Source organism: Lathyrus oleraceus, chromosome 1, assembly GCF_024323335.1.
Source record: "Lathyrus oleraceus cultivar Zhongwan6 chromosome 1, CAAS_Psat_ZW6_1.0, whole genome shotgun sequence".
In the NCBI taxonomy this organism is placed as follows: domain Eukaryota; kingdom Viridiplantae; phylum Streptophyta; class Magnoliopsida; order Fabales; family Fabaceae; genus Lathyrus; species Lathyrus oleraceus.
In genome coordinates this window covers 250,026,491-250,051,308 of record NC_066579.1, presented here as the reverse complement: position 1 = coordinate 250,051,308, position 24,818 = coordinate 250,026,491, and the positions used below count along the sequence as shown (strand labels likewise).

Below are 24,818 nucleotides of genomic sequence, written 5' to 3'. Positions count from 1 at the left end.
GCTGCTATCGAATTGAATTACCACCCGCTCAGGGGTCTTAAAGACTGGCACTATCACGTTGACATCATTTATATCCCTTGACTGTTGAATCTGGATTACATTCTCATCCATCAACTTCTGGATATCTCTTTTGACAACCGCACACCCACGGGGGTTCACACTGCAAATTGCACAACTGTTATGGTCGTGTTCACAATCACTAATCGTACACAGGGTCTTGTGCATTTCCACCAAGGATCTTCGGATACGTCTCGTATCAAATACTCAGAAACTTCCTAGACAGCCACCTACCATATTAACAAAGGGATTACCATGAGCAGGAAATGGGTTTGCTTTCACATTCGGAGCACGGTCCTCGAAGGACACCATCCCACTCTTTACTAGCTTCTGGACCTCGTATTTCAACAGGTAGCAATTCTCTATATCATAGCTAGGATCCCCTTGATGAAAGGCACAATGGAGTTCTGGCTTGTACCACCATGGAAGTGGTTCTGGAATTTGCGGTGGATTTCTTGGTTGGAGAAGGTTCTTGAGAACCAAAGACGAATATAAATCAGCATATGACATAGGAATAAGGTCAAAAGAGACCTTCTTCCTCTCAAAGTTTTGTTGTTGTTGTTGTTGATTATTGGTGTTGTTGTTGTAGTTGTTTGTTCTTTGTTGCGACTGTTGTTGACGTTGTTGTTGAATTGACACTGATTGATTGTTAGAAAATACTGGAATAACGGATGAAACCTGATGATGATGTTGACTTGGTTGCGGACTTCTTCTGACATGAGGCCTCCTCTGCCTCCCTATTGACACTGCATTGGTTTCACCTTCCTTCTTCCTGGCGAAACTGTTACCATACTTCTTGCTTGAAGATACCTCTTCCTTAGACAAACGTCCCTCATGGACACCCTCTTCTAATCTCATCCCCATGTTTACCATTTCGATAAAATCACTGGGGGCACTAGCGATCATGCGTTCGTAATAAAACGAACTCAGGGTCTTGAGGAAGATCTTGGTCATCTCTTTTTCTTCTAACGGAGGGTTGATCTGAGCAGCTAGCTTTCTCCATCTCTGGGCGTACTCTTTGAATATCTCTTTGTCCTTCTGAGACATCGACCTCAGCTGGTCTCTATCAGGAGCCACATCCACATTGTACTTGTACTGTTTCACAAAAGCTTCACCCAAATCATTAAATGTGCGAACACTTGCACTATCCAATCCCATGTACCACCTCAAAGCGGCACCAGTCAGACTGTCTTGAAATTAGTGAATCAATAACTGATCATTATCAGTTTGCTTCGACATTTTCCTGGCGTACATGACGAGATGGCTAAGTGGACAGGTATTTCCCTTATACTTTTCAAAGTCGGGGACTTTGAACTTCATCAGGATCTTGACATTTGGCACTAAGCAAAGTTCAGCAGCACTCTTACCAAACAAATATTTTCCCCTCAAGGTCTTCAACTCCTTTCACATCTCAAGGAATTGGTCTTTCATCTCATCCATCTTCTCATAAACATCCGGACCCTCAGACGGCTCGGAATGATAGATGGTGTCTTCAACATGAGGCAGAGTGTGAACAACTGGAGGCGGCACAGACATGACCGGGCTAGATGCCAGCATGGAAAAAAAAGTAGGCGTGAACCCTTCGGGCACAATGTTTGGCGGCATTCCCCACGGGAATCCGGCAGGCATGGCTGGAGCAAACTGAGTGGCAGGCACGGTTGAAGTAACAACCTCTGAAATGACAGTCCTCTGAGGAGGAAGAGTTGCAGGCGCTGGAGAAGATTGACTCTGAGCAGCTAGAACAGACTCCATCATGGTAATCAAACGGGCAATCTCGTCCTTCAACTCTCGGTTCTCTTTTTCCAAGTGTTCCATGATTCTCGGATGATTGGCGTGAGTATTGTATCGATGAGTCAGCTTAGCTGAAGCACAGAAGAATAACCAATAAGACATTTGGCGGAAGAAAAACCTGTTTATGCAAATGATGCATGAAATGCAATGCTTTGATTGTTTTTATTATCAAGGAACATACTATTTTATTTGCAAATATATAATAATAACAATTTGTAACAATTTGATTGACCATAAAACATCTCTTTTATTTATATAATTTAGAAGGATTACACTGAGTACAATTTCAGAAACCAAAATGTACAAATACAAGAGAAAATGAGACTAATCATCCTAAGGATCCCTTAGCAACTGTGTCAGATGACCTAGCTGCAGGTATGTACTTCCTTCGGATGCGTTGGATCTCGGACTCAAAAGAAGTCTTCATCTGAGCCTTCTCGAGGACAAGCTGATCAACAATCTTCTTCCAAGCACCGGAAGGTTGAGGCATACTAGAGGAAGATGGAACCTCTGGCTCTCTCTGTCTTTTCACTACTCGGTCTTTAAGAAGTTCAATAAGTGCATCCTTGTCTTTAGACTCAAGCTGTAACTCCTCATGCTTTCTTCTTAAAGCATGGAACCGTTATTCCCACATATCCTTCTCTTGCTTCATCTTGGAGAGTGAGTCTTCCAACTCCTTTACATCTTGGTTAGGGAGAGTTGACGGCTCAACCACAACCATAGACATAGGTCTAGCACAAACATAAGGCATTTTCAATTCCAAAGCTCTCTTCTTTTCCCAAAGAGTGTAAGCTTCCAAAGCTACACAATTGCGTGGACCAAGCTCGGATCTTCCTTTCCTATGCATATTATGCCAAGCATGCACAATCTTATACTTCAAAAGTTGGGGATCTTTACCCTCTTGATAGAAAAGACCTTCTAACTAAGTGTTATTAGGTTTGTCTCCCAAGGGCAACCCAAGTTGACGACGAGCCAAAGCAGGGTTGTAGTTAATTCCTCCTTGTGTACCAATGAGAGACACATTAGAGAGTTCACCACAACTATCAATAATATCCAAGATACTCAATACGGAGTCATACCAAACTATATCATCATTAGTGAGAGACATAAGTCTCTGAGACCATCGTAGACATTGTTTGTTCTCCATAAAAGCAGGCGTCTGAGGTAAGTGCGAAATAAACCACTTGTACAGAAGAGGAACACAACACACAATAGTTCTACCACCTTTAGAATTTCTCAAATGCACAGAAAAGTACATATCACCCAATAAAGTAGGCACAGGATTCCCAATCAAGAAGATTCTAATGGCGTTAACATCATCAAAACTGTCAATGTTAGGGAACAAAGCCAAACCATAGATGAGCAACACAAAGATAGCTTCAAAAGCATCCACACTACCGGCTTGAGCAAAGGCAATATCTTTCCCAATAAGGAACTCAAAAGTCAACCCAAACATTCCTCCTTTCTTCACCCAATGAGCCTCAATCTCAGACTTCTTCAGATGAAGAGCTTCAACTATAATATGAGATCTGGGAATCTCTTCCAATCCACTAAAAGGCACCTTATCAGAAATAGGTATCCCCAAGAGATGGGCATACTCCTCCAATGTAGGCATAAGCTGATAATTGGGAAAAGTGAAGCAACGGTAGAGGGGATCATAAAACTGAACCAACACACTCAAGAGTCCTTCGACCACATCAGCAGATAACACAGATAGAGGCTTCCGATTACGTTGCTTAAAATCCAAGGGATCTAATTTAAAAGATGATAGCTTCCTTAGCTCTTTCAAATCAGGACATCTGAAACTGTACTTCTTAGTGTTCCTTCATCCACAATCCATGGTCTGAAAATATTTGCAAACAAAACCTCAGTTCCTTGAAGCTATTTTTCGTGTGATGAATGTCATGATGTGCATGAATGCATGAATGCAACAATCACAAATAAGGGATCACACACAAGGCAAACAAACAAAGGTCAAGGGATGAATCAAGTCATTGTCAAGATCAATCATCCATTTTGGTAGATTATGGTTTTCACCTTATCAACACCTAAGTTCCATTGATATTGACAAGACTTGATTGGATCAACCAAGAATCAAGGGTTTGTTGTGAGTCACGAGCATGAAGTCAGGTTAAGAACCATCCCAAAGGACTGTACTAAGAATAAAACCTATGGATCATGTTCTAAAAAGTTCCCAGGGGATTAATTCCACCTATCGGATATTACAGGTTAGAATGACTGACTCATCAACCCATAATATTCTCAAGAGAAACTCGCCTGAGTGTAGTATCGCGTAACAACTGTTATCAAGTCTACACCTGAACAGTCTCCGGACTACGTCCTAAATAGGCCAAGTTGGGTTAAATGTTCTACGATCATCAGCTTCTCAGACCCCAAATCAGAGTAAGTAATGCCTAACCACAAATAACTTATGTGACATCAATAGCTCTAAAAGGGTCTCCACTGAGTAGATGGATCTTAAGCCAACTTGTTAAGGACTACTCCACACAAGTCGAACATGACTATACCATCCTCCTATCTTGATTGCACTCAAGTTCGGGTTAGAACTTATCTCACCACTCAGAGATCACCAAGCACAACAAGCATATTATATCACACAAACAAATATAAAAAACATCAAATACGCAAATATATACACATAAAAAAGTAGGCTAAACCCACTGAGGACTACTCCCCAGTAGAGTCGCCACTTAATTTCTGTAGCGGTAAATTCATGACCATTAAGCTATGGATAAACTTAACGTCAATAAAACCAGAGTTGCCACCATGCTTTTATTGTTTCCAAAGGAAAAGAGAAAAGTACGAACAAAACACAAAGATAAGAAGTTTTCAAATCAAAACTAATCAAATGCCGAAGATTACAGGTAATGGGGTTGGTTACACAGAGGGGAGGTGTTAGCACCCAAAGTGTCCTAGGTACTCCTAGGGAGCCCTTTTTTATGTGTGTATGTGTTTTATGGTATAAAAGATGTTTGCAATAAATAGAGTGTGGGGATGAGAAAAGAATTCATTAATTATATTTTTGTGTTTGACAAGACCTTCGAACTTGTGCCTACGTACCAATATAAAAATGAGGGATCAAAACCTCGTAGTTCGTGGTAACAATTTCAAAGTGAGTGAGTTGCTTTTAATAAAAGTTTAAGTTTGAAAGAGGCACAAAAGAGCCTAAAAGAGTTTGAATGAGTGTTAGTTCTTTTTTTCTTTTTGAAAATTTAAGTCAAGTATGGTTAAGTTCATTTATAAGTTTGATTAAGAAAAAGGAATTTAAAAATGCAATGGCATAAGGCCAAAGTTTCTAATTTGCAATAAAGTCAAATCTTAGAAATCACAAGTGTAACACCCCGATAATAATATGATAATTATTTAAATTAAGTTAATAATATATTTATTAATTTAATTGGATAATTGGATTATTATTATTATTATTTTGGAATTATTATTATTATTATTGGGATAATAATTATTGGAAAATATATAAGTTGGAATTTAGAAAATCCCATTTTTTGGTAAAAAGTTATTTTTACGTGAAAAGGGAAAAGAGGCAGAAAGGGAAAAAGGGCAAAGAGCCAGAGAACGAAGGTTGAAGGAAGGAAAAGCTTGAAGCTCAAAGCTGCCGGATTAACTCAGGTAAGGGGGGTTTATCATCGATTAATGGGTATTATGGGATAATATGTGATGGGTAGTGAGAAACCATTGATTTGCCTCTGATTGAATGATGTATGATGAATTTGTGAACTTTTGGGGAGGAACGAAATTGGGATTAAAATTGAAGAAATTTGTAGGAATTAGAGGTAGAAAGGTTAGCAATTTGTGAAATCGAAAGTGTATGATTCGTGTTAGATGAGATGAATGAATTGTGTGTAAAATTTGGACTGTAGAAGGTTGAATTGGATAGATCTCGTAGCAGGAAAAGCCATTGCAGATCTGGAAATTCTGGTTTCTGGTCATACGCGTATGGCACTAGGCAATACGCGTATGATATGGCTGGTACGCGTATGGATGAGGCCTTACGCGTATGAGTGAGAAAGATGATGTTTTGAACGTGAAATTGTCTCTGTTGGTACGCGTAGGAGAATGTGGTACGCGTAGCATACGCGTATGGGCTTGGGCAATACGCGTATGGACTTGGTCAGGAATGGGCAATACGCGTATGGGCATAGGCGATACGCGTATGGGCAGACTTGTGGTTTTCCGGAACTGTCGTTGTGCAGTTTTTGGTTGTTTAGGCTGAGTGATGTAACTTAGCTGATGTATGACGTAGTAGGGATCATTTCCCGTTGTTTTGAGCAGTATAGGTATTAGTAGAGTGTGCTAATACTGTGTTTAATTAATTGACATGATATGATATGTTGATACATGTGTTGATGATGTGTGATGAAATGTATAATGCTGTGAATGTATATATTATGCATGTATTTGTGAATGGACTGTTGTATGGCTTAGAGTGTGAGCATGTGTCCATTGTGGATTGTTGTCGATGTTGCATTGCTAGATGATTAGCGTGCATAGCATAGCCTGTGGGGATGTAGCTAATTCCCATGGTGAGGAATTAGTGAGTGAATCATTATGGATTTGTTGATGATGTCTGCATGCTAGATGATTAGTGTGCATAGCATAGCCTTCGGGGCTGTAGCTAATTCCCATGGTGAGGAATTAGTGAGTGAGTCATTAGATCTCAAATGAGTGGGACTAGTGAGCTTAGTAGCCGTATCTGGATTGATCGGTGAGCTTGAACTATATGTTCAAGAATAGTCGGTACCGCATGTGTGGAGTCTCATTGCATAAATTATGTATGGCGTATAATATGAATGGATGTATTCCAATATTATACGTGTGTTTGTGTTGGTGTTGAGTATTATGTTGAGTTGATGTGCTGTTACTGAATATATGTTTGGATTAGGGTGATGAAATGTGTTAAAATTACTTAGCATTACATAATGTTTTATAATGCTTATTATATTGATTGAGGAACTCACCCTTACAACTGTTTTTCAAGTAACGAGCAGTGATTGAGTAGGAGCTAGTACTTGGAGTCTAGAGTAGTTCCTTAGTGGGTCATGCTCTGATAGATGTAACATCGGGACGGGATGTTTGACTTGTTTTCATTGATGATTGTTGAATAAGCTTACATGTTTTGTATTGATGTTGGATTTTATTCCGCTGCGAATTATGCAAATGTTTTATTTGATTAAATAAATGAGCATGACAGGATATTTTGATGATTGTTATGAAATGATTGTGTGACACCCTTCGGGGCATAATTACTCTGATTGATATTTTTATTATTTTAATTAAATATTTGGGGTATTAAGAAGGGTGTTACATTAGTGGTATCAGAGCATAGTCGGTCGAGTCGAGTCGTAATTATTTTGTTTCCCTGTACGAGATAGGTGTTGTGTAACCCTATCAGTACTCATTGTTTTAGTTGTTTGGGTTTTCAGAATAGAGATGGCTGGAAAAGGTAGAGATGATGCTGCGATTGCTGAGGCTCTGGGTATGCTAGCTGGAGTACTTGGAGGGAACCCGAATGTTGTGGGAATGGGAGCTGCTCGTCAACTGAGTGAGTTCCAGAAGAACAATCCTCCAATGTTCAAGGGAGCATACGATCCAGATGGCGCTCAGAAGTGGTTGAAGGAGATCGAGAGGATCTTCCGGGTAACTGAGTGTGCCGATAACCAGAAGGTCAGGTTCGGTACGCATATGCTGTCAGAGGAAGCTGATGATTGGTGGGTTGCTACCCGCACTGAGTTGGAATCTGCTGGAAATGCTGAGATCACTTGGGCTGTGTTCAGAGAGAGATTTCTGAGGAAGTACTTTCCAGAGGATGTCAGAGGAAAGAAAGAGATAGAGTTCTTAGAATTGAAGCAGGGTAACAAGTCTGTTACTGAGTATGCTGCTAAGTTCACAGAGCTGTCAAAGTATTATACTCCCTATAGTGAGGCTGCTGGAGAATTTTCGAAATGTGTGAAGTTTGAGAACGGGTTACGTCCCGAGATCAAGCAGGCTATTGGATATCAGCGGATCAGAGTGTTTTCTGATTTGGTTGACTGTTGCAGGATTTTTGAACAGGATACCAAGGCCAGAGCGGAGAGTTATCAGCAAAGGGTTGATAGGAAAGGCAAGAATCAGAATGATCGTGGAAAACCGTATGCAGTTGGCAAAGGTTTTCAGAAGCAGGGTGTGATGAAGAGGCCTAGTGGGGGAGACTCTAGTGCTCCTGTTAAGTGTTATAGATGTGGTCGGGCTGGACATCGTGTCCATGAGTGTACCAGTGCTGAGATGAAGTGTTTCAAGTGTGGAAAAGGTGGTCATTTGGCTGCAGAGTGTCGGTTGAAGACTGTAACTTGTTTCAACTGTGGAGAGTTGGGTCATATCAGTCCACAGTGTCTTAAGCCGAAGAAGGAGAATCAGTCAGGAGGCAAGGTCTTTGCTTTATCGGGTTCTGAGACTTCTGCAGATGATCGTTTGATCCGAGGTACGTGTTATATTAATGGCTTTCCTCTTGTAGCTATTATTGACACCGGTGCTACTCATTCCTTTATATCTTTGGATTGTGCTGTGAAACTTAAGTTAGAGATATCTGAGATGCTTGGAAGTATGGTGATTGATACTCCTACAAAGGGTTCAGTGACTACTACTTCAGTTTGCTTGAGTTGTCCTTTGAGTATTTTTAGTAGAGACTTTGGGATAGACCTTGTGTGTCTTCCACTAGTGCAGATTGATGTTATTCTGGGTATGAACTGGTTGGTGTTTAACCGAGTTTATATCAACTGTTTTGATAAGGCTGTGATATTTCCTGAGATGGAGGAAGGAAAGAGTTTGTTTCTATCAGCCAGGCAGGTGAATGAGGCAGTGGCAGATGGGGCAGAGTTGTTTATGCTGTTAGCGACTTTGGAGGTTAAAGATAAACTGGTGATTTGTGATCTGGCTGTGGTGTGTGATTTTCCTGATGTGTTTCCGGAAGAAGTGAATGAACTGCCGCCAGAACGTGAAGTTGAGTTCTCGATTGATTTGGTACCTGGTACTAGACCGATATCGATGACTCCGTACCGTATGTCTGCTGTTGAGTTAGCTGAATTGAAGAGTCAGTTGGAAGATCTGTTGGATAAGAAATTTATTCGTCCGAGTGTGTCACCGTGGGGTGCGCCAGTGTTGTTGGTTAAGAAGAAAGAAGGTACTATGAGGTTGTGTGTGGACTACAGACAACTGAATAAAGTGACGATCAAGAATCGGTATCCTTTGCCGAGGATTGATGATTTGATGGATCAATTGGTTGGTGCGAGTGTGTTCAGCAAGATAGATTTGAGATCTGGGTATCATCAGATACGTGTGAAAACTGAGGATATTCAGAAGACTGCTTTCAGAACAAGGTATGGACATTATGAGTATTCTGTAATGCCTTTTGGTGTGACTAATGCGCCTGGAGTATTTATGGAGTATATGAATAGGATTTTCCATCCGTATCTAGATCAGTTTGTTGTGGTGTTTATTGATGACATTTTGGTGTATTCGAAATCTGAAGAAGAGCATGCTGAGCATTTGAGAGTGGTTTTAGAAGTTCTCCGAGAAAAGAAGTTATTTGCTAAACTCTCTAAATGTGAATTTTGGTTAGAAGAGGTGAGTTTTCTTGGTCATGTGATTTCAAGAGGTGGTGTTGCTGTTGATCCTTCTAAGATAGAAGCGGTATCTAAGTGGGAAGCTCCGAAGTCAGTTTCTGAGATAAGGAGTTTTCTTGGACTTGCAGGTTATTATAGGAAATTCATTGAGGGATTCTCTAAGTTGGCGTTACCGTTGACGAGGTTGACTAGAAAGGGGCAAGCGTTTGTTTGGGATTCAAAATGTGAAGAAGGTTTCCAAGAGTTAAAGAGAAGGTTGACTACTGCTCCTATTCTGATATTACCGAGTTCGTCGGAACCATTTGAAGTTTACTGTGATGCTTCATTGTTGGGTTTGGGTGGTGTGTTGATGCAGAATAAGCAGGTTATAGCTTATGCTTCGAGACAACTGAGGGTTCATGAGAGGAACTATCCGACACACGATTTAGAGTTGGCAGCTGTGGTATTTGTTCTGAAGTTATGGAGACACTATTTGTACGGGTCAAGATTTGAGGTTTTCAGTGATCATAAAAGTTTAAAGTATTTGTTTGATCAGAAAGAACTGAATATGAGACAGAGGAGATGGTTAGAATTTCTGAAGGATTATGACTTTGGTTTGAATTACCATCCGGGTAAAGCAAATGTAGTGGCTGATGCGTTGAGTCGGAAATCATTGCATATGTCTATGTTAATGGTTAAGGAATTGGATTTAATTGAGCAGTTTAGAGACTTGAGTTTGGTGTGTGAGAGTACTCACAATAGTGTTAAATTGGGAATATTGAAGTTAACGAGTGGTATTTTGGATGAGATTCGAGAGGGTCAGAAATCCGATGTGCTTTTGGTTGATAAGTTGACTTTAGTGAATCAAGGTCAAGGTGGTGAATTCAGAGTTGATGAGAATGGTGTTTCGAAATTTGGTAATCGGGTGTGTATTCCGGATGTTACCGAACTTAAGAAGAGTATTCTTGAAGAAGGACATCGTAGTGGCTTGAGTATTCATCCTGGAGCTACGAAGATGTATCATGATTTGAAAAAGTTATTTTGGTGGCCGGGAATGAAGAAAGAAATTGCAAGTTTTGTTTATTCCTGTTTGACTTGTCAGAAGTCAAAGATTGAGCATCAGAAGCCGTCTGGGCTAATGCAACCGTTGGCTATTCCAGAGTGGAAGTGGGATAGTATCAGTATGGATTTTGTTTCTGGTTTACCGAGGACAAGTAAGAATTTTGAAGCCATTTAGGTGATTGTTGACAGATTGACAAAGTCGGCTCATTTCATTCCGATCAGAATGGATTATCCGTTAGAGAGATTAGCTGAGTTGTATATTGAGAAGATTGTAAGTTTGCATGGTATTCCGTCGAGTATCGTTTCGGACAGAGATCCTAGATTTACATCGAAGTTTTGGGAAGGTTTGCAGAAGGCTTTGGGAACTAAGCTGAGATTGAGTTCTGCATATCATCCGCAGACTGATGGTCAGACTGAGAGGACCATTCAGTCATTAGAGGATCTTTTGAGAGCTTGTGTTTTGGAAAAGGGAGGCGCTTGGGATTGTTATTTGCCTTTGATTGAGTTTACCTACAACAATAGTTTTCATTCGAGCATTGTATGGCACCGTTTGAAGCTTTGTATGGTAGGAGATGTCGGACGCCTTTATGTTGGTATGAGTCCGGTGAGAGTGCTGTGGTTGGACCGGAGATTGTTCAACAGACTACAGAAAAGATTAAGATGATTCAGGAGAAGATGAGAATTGCTCAGAGTCGTCAGAAGAGTTATCATGATAAGAGGAGGAAGTCACTTGAGTTCCAAGAGGGAGATCATGTGTTTCTTCGCGTTACTCCGATAACTGGTGTTGGTCGAGCTTTGAAGTCGAAAAAGTTGACACCTCGATTTATTGGTCCTTATCAGATTTTGGAGCGGATAGGGGAAGTAGCCTATCGTGTCGCTTTACCGCCGTCGCTTGCGAATTTACATGAGGTTTTTCATGTGTCTCAGTTGAGAAGGTACATTCATGATCCGTCGCATGTAGTCTAAGTAGATGATGTACAGGTGAGAGATAACCTGACTGTTGAAACATCACCTATGAGGATCGAGGATCGGGAGTTGAAGCAGTTGCGGGGTAAAGAGATTGCCTTGGTGAAGGTAGCTTGGGGAGGACCAGCAGGTGGCAATGTGACTTGGGAACTGGAGAGTAAGATGAAGGAGTCTTACCCAGAGTTATTCGCTTGAGGTATGTTTTCGAGGACGAAAACTCTTTAGTGGGGGAGAGTTGTAACACCCCGATAATAATATGATAATTATTTAAATTAAGTTAATAATATATTTATTAATTTAATTGGATAATTGGATTATTATTATTATTATTTTGGAATTATTATTATTATTATTATTGGGATAATAATTATTGGAAAATATATAAGTTGGAATTTAGAAAATCCCATTTTTTGGTAAAAAGTTATTTTTACGTGAAAAGGGAAAAGAGGCAGAAAGGGAAAAAGGGCAAAGAGCCAGAGAACGAAGGTTGAAGGAAGGAAAAGCTTGAAGCTCAAAGCTGCCGGATTAACTCAGGTAAGGGGGGTTTATCATCGATTAATGGGTATTATGGGATAATATGTGATGGGTAGTGAGAAACCATTGATTTGCCTCTGATTGAATGATGTATGATGAATTTGTGAACTTTTGGGGAGGAACGAAATTGGGATTAAAATTGAAGAAATTCGTAGGAATTAGAGGTAGAAAGGTTAGCAATTTGTGAAATCGAAAGTGTATGATTCGTGTTAGATGAGATGAATGAATTGTGTGTAAAATTTGGACTGTAGAAGGTTGAATTGGATAGATCTCGTAGCAGGAAAAGCCATTGCAGATCTGGAAATTCTGGTTTCTGGTCATACGCGTATGGCACTAGGCAATACGCGTATGATATGGCTGGTACGCGTATGGATGAGGCCTTACGCGTATGAGTGAGAAAGATGATGTTTTGAACGTGAAATTGTCTCTGTTGGTACGCGTAGGAGAATGTGGTACGCGTAGCATACGCGTATGGGCTTGGGCAATACGCGTATGGACTTGGTCAGGAATGGGCAATACGCGTATGGGCATAGGCGATACGCGTATGGGCAGACTTGTGGTTTTCCGGAACTGTCGTTGTGCAGTTTTTGGTTGTTTAGGCTGAGTGATGTAACTTAGCTGATGTATGACGTAGTAGGGATCATTTCCCGTTGTTTTGAGCAGTATAGGTATTAGTAGAGTGTGCTAATACTGTGTTTAATTAATTGACATGATATGATATGTTGATACATGTGTTGATGATGTGTGATGAAATGTATAATGTTGTGAATGTATATATTATGCATGTATTTGTGAATGGACTGTTGTATGGCTTAGAGTGTGAGCATGTGTCCATTGTGGATTGTTGTTGATGTTGCATTGCTAGATGATTAGCGTGCATAGCATAGCCTGTGGGGCTGTAGCTAATTCCCATGGTGAGGAATTAGTGAGTGAATCATTATGGATTTGTTGATGATGTCTGCATGCTAGATGATTAGTGTGCATAGCATAGCCTTCGGGGCTGTAGCTAATTCCCATGGTGAGGAATTAGTGAGTGAGTCATTAGATCTCAAATGAGTGGGACTAGTGAGCTTAGTAGCCGTATCTGGATTGATCGGTGAGCTTGAACTATATGTACAAGAATAGTCGGTACCGCATGTGTGGAGTCTCATTGCATAAATTATGTATGGCGTATAATATGAATGGATGTATTCCAATATTATACGTGTGTTTGTGTTGGTGTTGAGTATTATGTTGAGTTGATGTGCTGTTACTGAATATATGTTTGGATTAGGGTGATGAAATGTGTTAAAATTACTTAGCATTACATAATGTTTTATAATGCTTATTATATTGATTGAGGAACTCACCCTTACAACTGTTTTTCAGGTAACGAGCAGTGATTGGGTAGGAGCTAGTACTTGGAGTCTAGAGTAGTTCCTTAGTGGGTCATGCTCTGATAGATGTAACATCGGGACGGGATGTTTGACTTGTTTTCATTGATGATTGTTGAATAAGCTTACATGTTTTGTATTGATGTTGGATTTTATTCCGCTGCGAATTATGCAAATGTTTTATTTGATTAAATAAATGAGCATGACAGGATATTTTGATGATTGTTATGAAATGATTGTGTGACACCCTTCGGGGCATAATTACTCTGATTGATATTTTTATTATTTTAATTAAATATTTGGGGTATTAAGAAGGGTGTTACAACAAGCAAAGAAGGTTTTGAAAGAGGGGAGAGATTTGAAATTTAAGAAGTGGGAGGAGATGAAGAGACTAATCCTAAACAAGAATTTAAAAGTTAAGAGTTGAAAAGATTTTACCAATGGGATGCAATCCAATAGACACGATGTCATATAGAAACCCACTTTTCCTTTGGACTTTAAAATAAAGCAATATCAATAAGCAAGCAAGATGAAGAACAAGGAATCAAATAAAGATAGCCACATCCAAGCTAGCAACTTCATAGTCTTCTTCATAATCTTCCCCATGTATCAGATGACATACTCCTTGAATGGCTCAGAAATAGGCATTAGACACAGGTTTAAAGTAACATTTGCATCAAGACCATGTAGCAGATGAAATCAAGTGGATCCCAATACTTGAATTAGATGAAAGTTCAATTCACAATGGCTTGGCTTTAGAAAAAGTTGGCATTGCCCAAATCCTTTTGCATAGGGAATGTTGTCTAATTCTAAGTGGCCAAGGGAAGGATTTTATCAAATTAAAATCATTCATTCATTTTGGGAGATGAAATATACATTTCATCAATCCCCTAAATCCAATGATTTTAATCTAACAAAGTCAAATCGACCTTAACCAAGGCCCAAACACAATAGTCAAACTTCACAAGTCAATAAAAACAGCTCAACAAAATTTATTCACAATTAAACAATTAAAAATCAATTAAAAATGCATTAAATTAAATTATGTTTGGTCAAAAACCTAAAACCTCTTCAAAACACCAAATAAATGGCCAAGAGATTTATCATAGGTCAAAAAAGGTCAAAGGACCTTGGAGAAAAAATTTCATTATTTTTGGAAATGCAAAAGTATTTTTAAACAATTAAAAATAAGCACAAAAACAATTAAATCATGAAAAATATTAATATTGATCCAAAAATGAGTGTGATAGGCCCATCAAGTGATGCACTTAGGTCCAAAAATGAGTGTAAGCCATGCTGAAATCATGTTGTGAAGCCATGCACTCGTGTATGAAAAGTGGAACTTGAAATTTTCCAAATGGTCCTTCAACTTTACGCCATGCGCAAGTGCCTCATACTTTGTCCAAATGGGATTATTTTGGACTTTTTGGAAAGTTTATATCAAGAGGAACAACTTTAGTGTTGAACACTTTTTCATTTGAAGTTTGGATCATTATGAATTTTGAGGTGGGAATTTGGAAAATCAAACATATCAAAAAAAATCTAAGTACCAAGCCATATGTTCACTTCTTCCACCTTGAATAACTTTTTATATGGGCTTCAAATGAGAAACGTTCCTTCATAAAAGTTGTAGCTATTTCAAATACCTTAAATTTTGTCACATATTTGACCTCATTTGGATTTGGGATGAAGGAGTTATTCATTTTAGAAGTTGAGGAAAATCACTTGTTCAACGGTATTGGCCCAAAATGACTTATAATGTTTCCTCTTGGCACATAGATTTTCAAGTTGAATTTGCACTTCCTCCCAACATCAAAGTTGAATTATACACCTAGAAATTGATCATGTAGTTTTAATGGCTTTCATCTCATAAAAATGAGCAAGTTATGATCTTGGGAAGTTGACCTCCAAATTAGGGTTTAGACAAAATGACCTATAATCTTTCACCATAAAAAATGACTTTCCAAGCAAAACTAGCTCTTGACCTCAACATGAAAGTTGTTTGGAATGCCATTTAGAGTAAATTTTCTCTTGGAATCAGTTTCATATGATTAAAAATTGTAGGAGATAGGGTCTAGGGAACCCCAGTTTTGACTAGTTAAATTCCTCTGGTCAACCACCATGAACCAACTTGCTAGCTGGACATTCTATTGATCTTTGGGACTCATTAAGGATCATATATGCATAATATGATGAAATATGAAGTATCACTTTAAATATTTGATCAAATGTTGAAGAAACGTGTTGAAGAAGTCACCCAGGATATCCAGATGAATTAGGGCTTCCAAGGCAAACAAGCTTCAAACTCTTGTTGATTTCTTGATCAAAATAACATGTGAAGATCATGGGTGTTCATATATGACACTTAGAGCCAAAGTAAACCAATTATTGATTGAGCTCATTGCATTGAGGGTCTCAAACCCTAGATATGATCTTGATGGAGCCTGGGTGAGCATGTACACTACCTACAAAAGCAACAAACTATACATTGACCTATTTTTGGTATTTTGGTTAGTAAATAAACAAAAATGAAGTATGACACAATCAAATGTGCTTGGTGATATCTCCCAATGGAAACCCAATTAATGAGGGGTAAGGAGGATGCCAAGGTGTGATCCCAATGCTAATGCATATGATGAGATAGCATGAGGGATCTTAGGGTTAAAATTGGGGTCTTACAGCTACCACGACATGTGAACTCTAACGCATTCAAGAAATAATAAGCCTAGAAAAAAGAGGATAAAAGCCCGCTAAGTCAAAAACCCGAGAGGGCGACTTAGGAAATAATTAAGGCGTCCCGGTGGATTATGTAACACCCCAATAAAAATAAGATAATTATTTGATTTAAATTAATATTATATTTATTAATTTAGTTAAATAATTGGAATTATTGGATTATTATTATTATTATTTTGGAATAATAATTATTGGAAAATATATAAGTGTGAAGTAAGGAAAAAGAATCCCATTTGGTAAAAAGAGTTTTACGTGAAACAGAGAAGCGGCTGAAAAGTGGAAAGTGGAGAAAGGGCAAAGAGGAAGAGCAAGGGCAAAGGTTGGAGAAGAGAAAAGCTTGGAGCTTAGAGATTGCCGGATTAACTCAGGTAAGGGGGGTTTATCGTCGTTTAATGGGTATTATGGGTTAGCATGTAATGGGTAGTGATTAACCGTTGAATTGACCCTAATTGGGATTTGGAATGCTGAGAAATTGTGATGAATAAGTTGTGTGAAAACTATAATTGAATCGATAATGGTGTGTGTCGTAAATTTCTGGACGTGTAGCTTTTTACGGAATTAGAATCGGAGGTCCGGAAGTCCTCCAACGGCGGAAAATGCGGAGAACTCTGCATTCTGCCTTTTGTTAGCGCAGGAACAGCTTTCTGTCTTGCGTTAACCGGTTAACCCAGGGCGTTAACCGGTTAACACTGTTATAAATTGTGAAAAACTGCTGTTTTGTCTGCGTTAACCGGTTAACCCAGGGCGTTAACCGGTTAACACTGTTGCGTTTGGCCAGAAAGTGTGTTTGTGCTGCGTTAACCGGTTAACCCAGGGCGTTAACCGGTTAACACTGTTGCAGAGTGGAAAAATTGTTAATTAAAATGTTGTGTGCCTAATTGATGGTGGCCTATATCGGTGTGTGATATAGTAGGGATTATTTCCCGCTGTTTTGAGCAGTATAGGTATTAGTAGAGTGTGCTAATACTGTGTTTAATTATTTGACATGATATGATGTGTTGATACATATGTTGATAATGTATGATGGTATGCATAATGTTGTGAATGTGTATGTTATGCATATGTTGTGAATGGACTGTTTTATGGCTTAGAGAGTGAGCATCGGTCCATTGTGGATTATTGTTGTGATGTTGCATTGCTAGGTGATTAGCGTGCATAATGTGGCCTTTATGGTGGTAGCTAATTCCCATGGTGAGGAATTAGTGATGTTAGTCATTTGGACTGTTTTTGATGTTTGCATGCCAGGTGAATTAGCGTGCATAGCATGGCCCTTGGGGTGGTAGCTAATTCCCATGGTGAGGAATTAGTGATGTGAGTCACTAGGTCTCAAATGAGTGGGACTAGTGAGCTTGGTAGCCGTACCTGGATTTGGTCGGTGAAGTTGAACTATATGTTCACGAATAGTCGGTACCGCATGCATGGAGTCTCATTGCATAATATATGTGTAGTGTATAATATGAATGGATGTATTCCAATGTTATACGTGTGTTGTGTTGGCATTGAGCATGAGTATGAATTGTGTTGATATTGAGTATGATATTTGAGTTGATGTGCCGTTACTGAATGTGTGATACGATTAGGGTGATTAACGTGTTAAATTACTTAACATGACATTATATTCTATAATGCTTATTATGTCGATTGAGGAACTCACCCTTACAACTATTTTTCAGGTAGCGGCAGTGATTGAGTAGAAGCTAATGCTTGGAGTCTAGTGTAGTCTCCTTAGTGGGTCATGCTCTGATAGATGTAACATCGGGAGGGAACATTTTAATTGTGTTGTTGATGTTTACCAGTTTACATGTAGTATGTTACATGTTTTGAATGATCGATTTGATCTCTATCCGCTGCGTATTGTGCAATACTTTATGTTTTGAGTTAAATAATGAGCATGACTAAATAGTATGACGAATGGTGCGAAAAAAATGTGTGACACCCTTAATTGCATGATTACTCTGATTTATATGTTATTATTTTAATTAAATATTTGTGGTATTTTAGAAGGGTGTTACAGATTAAAAACTTGAAAGAGAAATCCAGGCAAAAATTAGGGACTTGTATAAAAATAAAACCCGCTAAGTTGAAAACCCCAAAAGGGCGGCTTAGGAAAAAAATGGTATATCATCCCGGTGGACCAAGACTCAAAAGAGCAGTCCAGGCAAAAGTTAGGGATGTCCAAAAGGCATATGACTGTAATGTTTGAGCCATGCTACACAGGAATTCAGATGGGATCAATCAATTCAATCATCGTCGTCATAAGCAAAGTGTCGTGACCTCGAAGACACAGGGATACTAGCATGTGTTGAATTCTGTTGTAACATAAAGTAATCTGTTTTCATTTCCATTTTTACATCTTTCAACTTTTTAGTAATCTCCCCTTATGGGAATTATTTTCTCATGTACTATCACCCCATTTAAGGGTCAAATTTATCAAATAAATAACATTGTGTTTCAAGCCTTATTTTTAAATTTTTTCTGTTTGATTACAAAATATAAATTATTTGTGAATAATACATTAAAACATCATGCATGATAAAAAGCTTTCTGAAAACATCTTTTACTTCGATTTTGAAACGTCAAAAAGGATCATAAGCTTTCTAACATTACATCTTAAAACGCGGGGTCCCTGAATCAGCAGTCACAATCTAATCAGCACAAAAGTTTCTTCATTTTAACACGTTCTTAAGCATCAAGAGAATCATGGCCCAATCTATGAACATATCAAAGTCTCAAGGGGTTGGAGAGTCTGAATGTTACAGAAACCTCAGTTCTCACAATTTCACATATTCATCATACACATCATAAAAGAGGCGATAACCCAAATAAAGAATCACGCATAAGCATATATATCAATTCAAAACATGCATCCACATGAACATGCATAACATAACATAGGATTTGTGACCGCTCCTGGAAGTCCAATCCCTAACTATACCAATACAATACCTCAAGTCAAAAATACTTATTGGGCTTCCCCAATAAATGACCCGCTAAATGGAGCCTTTTTAACAAAGGACCTCTACAGCAAGTTTAACACATTCAGTAAATCGGTCATCTCGCATGGTCGTTATCAACTAGTGAGCAGGTGTTCATCTCTCACATCTCCAACTTAGTAACCTATCCCACACATGGGATAAGTTCCATCAATTACACAGGGTTTTATCGAACAACAACCAGAGGATCATTAGAGTCCTACTAAGATTCTAAATGATCAATTGATCATAAGAATCATAACAAATGGAGGATCTTCTGAATTCTGCCCAATTTCTGTAACATGATTGGATGATCAAAGGAATCGAACGCAAGTTTCATCCGGATGGGCTAAAATTTATCAAAAGGGTTTTATCAAACAACGACTGGAGGATCATCAGAGTCCTACCCAATTTCCGTAACATGATCGAATGATCATAGGAATCGTATACAAGTTTCACCCGGATGGGCGGAAACTAATCAAAGGGGTTCTACTAGGGTTCTATCAAGCAATGATCGGATGATCATAGAAATTATATGCCAGTTTCACCCAGATGGGCTAAAATTAAATCAACAAGATCTCACCAGGGTTCCATCATAAGTTGGTTTGGATACCGACGGAGCATCAACGATTGTTCAATCCTTGTTCATTCCCAGGATCTACTAACTACAGGGTCAAAATTAAGGACCATCTCTATATTTAATCACCTCATCCCAAGAGGATAAAGACTAATTTTCATCCTCCTCCAAGTTTAAGTAGATTAAATAGGGACAGTTGTCAAACCCCAAAATTTTCCCACCATTATTATGCTTTTTAGTGTCACTTTATTCAAATAAATGAAATAGCATAACTGATAGAAATGCATGTGTAAGGAGTTATAAAAGGGGATTGTGTCTTGAGTTTGAATCCCACTTTCCCCACACTTTTAGAGTTTTATCTCTTTTTTATGTTTTTACCTTCTTTTACATTATTTTATAATTTAAAATTACACTTTTTATTTTTCATTTATTATTTTCGTTTTTTATTGGCTTAGCCTTTAAGAAATAGATAAAATCAGGTTAAATGAAATATTTCCAAAAATAGACAAATTTCATTCAATTTTTTGACCTAATTTTTATCTATAAATATCACAAGTTTTTACCCTTCTTTCACATCCACAATTCACAAATTCACTCCCTAAAAGTTGTTGCTCTTCACATCAAAGAACAAAAACACTAAAAACCTAAAATCCTCCATCATCACCTGATCAAGAAAGATCGAATGAGGAAAAGAAAAACGCAAAGAATGCAAAGAAAAGAAGGGGAAGTAACTTACTGCGGACACAACACTTCAGGTGGTAAACCCGAATCTCGAATATGTGATCTGATATTTTGCATGTATAATTTATGCATATCCGTTTGTGTTTGTCTGGTCTGATATTGCTTTAAGGATTTGTTTTTGTGTGTTATTTCAAAATTTTGTACATAAATAATTAACTAAAATTTTGTATATATGTATTTGATTTCAATTTCTGTATATAATTCATCAATTGGGTGCTTGTATATAATTAAAACTCAAATTAAGTTTTTGAAGTAATTAATTTTAATTATGAGGTTTTTTCTTGTATATAAATATTTTTAATTAAGTTTTCTTTTAAAAAAAACAAAGGTTTTATAATCAAATATAATAATTATTAATATAACCAAAATCATAAATCAATTTTCTAAACTAATATCGTAAACTAATAAAAAATTTAACAAACAAATAATATGAGTTGAAGTTTTAACAAAACATTCAACTTTTCTTTTTAAAATTAATCCTAATAATAGCCGGTTGTAAAGCTAATCACAACCAAAAATTATAAATATAAAGCATATGTTTCCAATTAGAATGCACCCCCTATTTTATATTAGGTTTTTATTTTCAATTAAGATTAATTAGAATAATTAAAGATTAGTTAATTAGAATCATTAAAAGAATTTAATAATCAAATATTATAAAAATAAAAATATTCTCTTTTGTGTTAATATAGTAAAATCCCAAAATACAAATAAATAATTAATATTTTATAGGATAATGTAAGAATTATTAGGATAATTAGAGAGTAACTCTTTAGTTAGGATAATTAGGGTTCACAATTAATAAATAAAAAATAAAAAAATAATATAATTGATAATCTTTTATTTGTTATTACATTTTATCAGTATTATTATTCAAAGTAACAATTATATAGCACAATAATCTATTTTTCAAATCAATTAATTATAATATTTTTGCAAACTAATCAATGCCACACATTCAAAGTTTAAGTCATATACCCTTGTGCATTGAGGCATTTTCAAAATCAATTATTTCTCCGCCCCCAATGCGTTGAGAATTTTCACAATCTAAAAAACACAAAACACACAATCATTTTCTAGAAGAACTACGGTGCTCTGATCTTTCACCTAATATGGAGGTACGTAGGCATATAGTCTTAGCACTCTAGTGAGTACGATAATCAAAAAACCTTTTTATGTGTCCTCTAGTGTAAATTAAACTATTTTCTTCTAAATAATAGCGTTTTCTTAATAAATAAATAGATAAAAAATATAGGTAAACATTCCCTTAAAAACACACACTAACCCTAGGATTAAAGGATGATCTCATTGAGTACAATGGAAGCGATTGGTGCCTAACACCTCCCCTTGCTTAACCGACTGCCGAACCCTAATATCTCCCTTTAATTATAAATTTATCATCATTTAATTTTTCCTTAGGAATGAATAAAATATGGTGGCGACTCTATATTTTCCATTTGCGGAAGAAGTCTTATGCAAACTCTTCACAAAATTCATGGAAATACCATCCCACTTCTATTTAGGAATATCCAATGGTTCCGTCAAACCCAACAATTTATGATGTTCAATCTTCAACTTTTGGCAAGTCAAACACGCATAAACGAACTCGGCTATATCCTTCTTCATTCCTGGCCACCAAAACATTTTCTTCAAGTCTTGATACATTTTTGCAGTACCAAGATGAATACTCAAACTACTTCTGTGACCTTCTTCAAGAATACTCTTCTTAAGTTCTGGCATATCAAGTACACAAACTCTGCCACTGAAACTCATAACACCATTCTCATCTATTATGAAATATGATTTTTGAATCAATCCAAAATATGATTTCTGACCCTCTTTGATTTCTTCGAGAATACCACCGGTCAGCTTTAACATACCCAACTTCACACTATTTTGAGTCCTTTCACAAAACAGACTCAAGTCTCTGAATTGCTCGATTAACTCCAATTCTCGAACCATAAGCATTGACATGCAAAATAACTTTCTACTCAAATCACCAACTACGACATTGGCTTTAACATGATGGTAACTCAAACCAAAATCATAATCCTTCAGAAGTTTAATCCATCTCCTCTGCCTCATATTCAACTATTTCTGATCGAACAAGTATGTCAAACCCTTATGGTCACTGAACACTTCAAATTTGAAACTAAACAGATAATGCCTCCAAATTTTTAACACAAACACCACGGTTGTGAAGCTAGCGGAAATATACCCGAATGCATCGCACGCTCAAACATACAACAGAGTCGCCATCGAACTTTAGTTATTCCTGAAGGAAAGGGAAAATATCGATAAAACCCGGGGGAAAGAGATATGTTGGGTAAGGAAGTCGGTTATGTAAGGGGAAGGTATTAGCACCCCTAATATATATGGTACTCCATGGGAACCGTTTTGATTGTTCTTGCTCGAATATGTGTTATATCTAAATATTACTTGCGAAAGAATAAGGTAAAAAGAAAAAAAAAATAGATAAAGTGCTCGGTGAGGATTGTGGCCCTCATACCTACGTATCATTATAGTGCAATGAGGAATTCATAGCTCCGTAGTTTATAGAACTAATGGTGGGAGGTGAAAGAATTATGATACAGGTATGATCTGAACCAAAGAATAATCTTATTTGAATTCCAACAAGGGGTGAAAATATGAACCCAAGAGTAAAACGGGTATGAGTCAACAAGTGAGGGGCTTACAGCATGGTATCACTATATTGGAACAACCGAAAACAAAGGAATTAAGTGTTTGGTTTTACAGCACAAACAATTCTTGGTTCACAAGGAGATACAAGATGGAGCTCAAAGAAATAGTGTATTTGGCTCAAAGATAACATGTATATCATGTGAAGTGAATGAAGGTAGAATATGAATGTATCATGGAGATTAATGGAAGGAATAACCAAAGTCACAAAAGTGAAGGATTTGGTAATAAGTGACTGAAAAGGTATAATTTGGAACCAAAGGTCACGGTATACATTGGAATCCAGTAGAGAAATAAAATTTGTACCATAGAGGGAAACAAGCTTATTGGCCGAAAAAGAAGGAATAAAATGTCTGGGTACAAGCCAAACAACTCTAAGTAAAAATGCAGACTTTTTACTAAGTGTCTTAAAAGGGTATATATGGAATTCCAAGGAAAATTGTATTTCGGTTTCAAAGAAACAGTATGTCACTAGGGTGAACGATTCAATGATTTAAGGTAGATGATATGGATTATGAAAGATATGGGTGGTGCCCTAAGGCGGAAGGAGGAATAAATAAGTATGCTCGCGGAGGATTCGAACCCTCGTGCCTACGTATTCTCATAGTGCAATGAGAAAATAAGAGCAATCATAGTTTAGCCTACTATAGTTGAAACAAATGAAGTTATAAATTGATTTTCCAGGGTACACAACCCTTCAAGGCTAAAAAGGGAGTGCCAAGGTTCACAACCTTTTAGGCAAGGTATCACTACCAGAATTTATAATTCTGAAGGCAAGGAACTAAACTGCCAAGGTTCACCACCTCTCTAGGCAAAGAGAACTGAACTGCCAAGGTTTACCACCTCTCAAGGCAAGGAATTGAATTGCCAAGGTTTATCACCTCTCAAGGCAAGGAATTGAATTTCCAAGGTTTACCACCTCACAAGGCAAAGAACAAGTGCCAAGGTTTACCACCTCACAAGGCAAAGAGTTGAACGGACAAGGTTTACAACCTCATAAGGAAAAGAACAAGTACCAAGGTTTACCACCTCGCAAGGCAAATAATTAAACTACCAAGGTTTACCACCTCACAAGGCAAATAAGAAGTGCCAAGGTTTACCACCTTACATGGTGTAAGACCCCAATTTTGACTCTAAGATCCCTCATGTTATTCTCATCATATGCATTAGCATTGGATCACACATTGGCATTCTCCTTACCCCTCATTCATTGGGTTTGCATTAGAAGAGATCACCAAGCACTTTTGATTGTATCATACTTCTTTTTTATTTGTTTACTAACCAAAATACCAAAAATATGTCATTGTTAGTTTAACTCTTTTGTAGGTAGTATGTGTGCTCACCTATGCTCTATCAAGCTCATATCTAGGGTTTAAGACCCTCAATTCAAGGAGCTCAATCAATAATTGGTCTACATTGGCTCTAAGTATCATATATGGATCCCCATGATCTTCACATGTTATTTTGATCAAGAGATCATCAAGAGTTTGGAGTTGGTTTGCCTTGAAAACCGTAATTCATCTGGGTATCTTGTGTGACTTCTTCAACAAGTTTATCCAAAAATTTATCAAATATTTCAAGGGATACTTCAACTTACATCATCTTATGCATATATGATCCTCCTTACTTTCCAAAAGTCAAGAGAATGTCAAGCTAGCAAGTTGGTTCATGGTGGTTGATCAGAGAAAGTCAA

General features: G+C 37.6%; 1 protein-coding gene across 1 annotated transcript in view; it reads right to left on the bottom strand.

Moving 5' to 3' along the window:
* Nucleotides 1–22,510, bottom strand: part of LOC127101892 (uncharacterized) — a 32,668-nt gene extending 10,158 nt beyond the window's left edge. The window contains exon 1 of the mRNA XM_051039324.1: nucleotides 22,089–22,510. Within this exon, the coding sequence (XP_050895281.1) occupies nucleotides 22,089–22,510 (422 nt within the window). The remainder of the gene's footprint in view (nucleotides 1–22,088) is intronic.
* Between the last annotated feature and the right edge of the window lie 2,308 nt (nucleotides 22,511–24,818).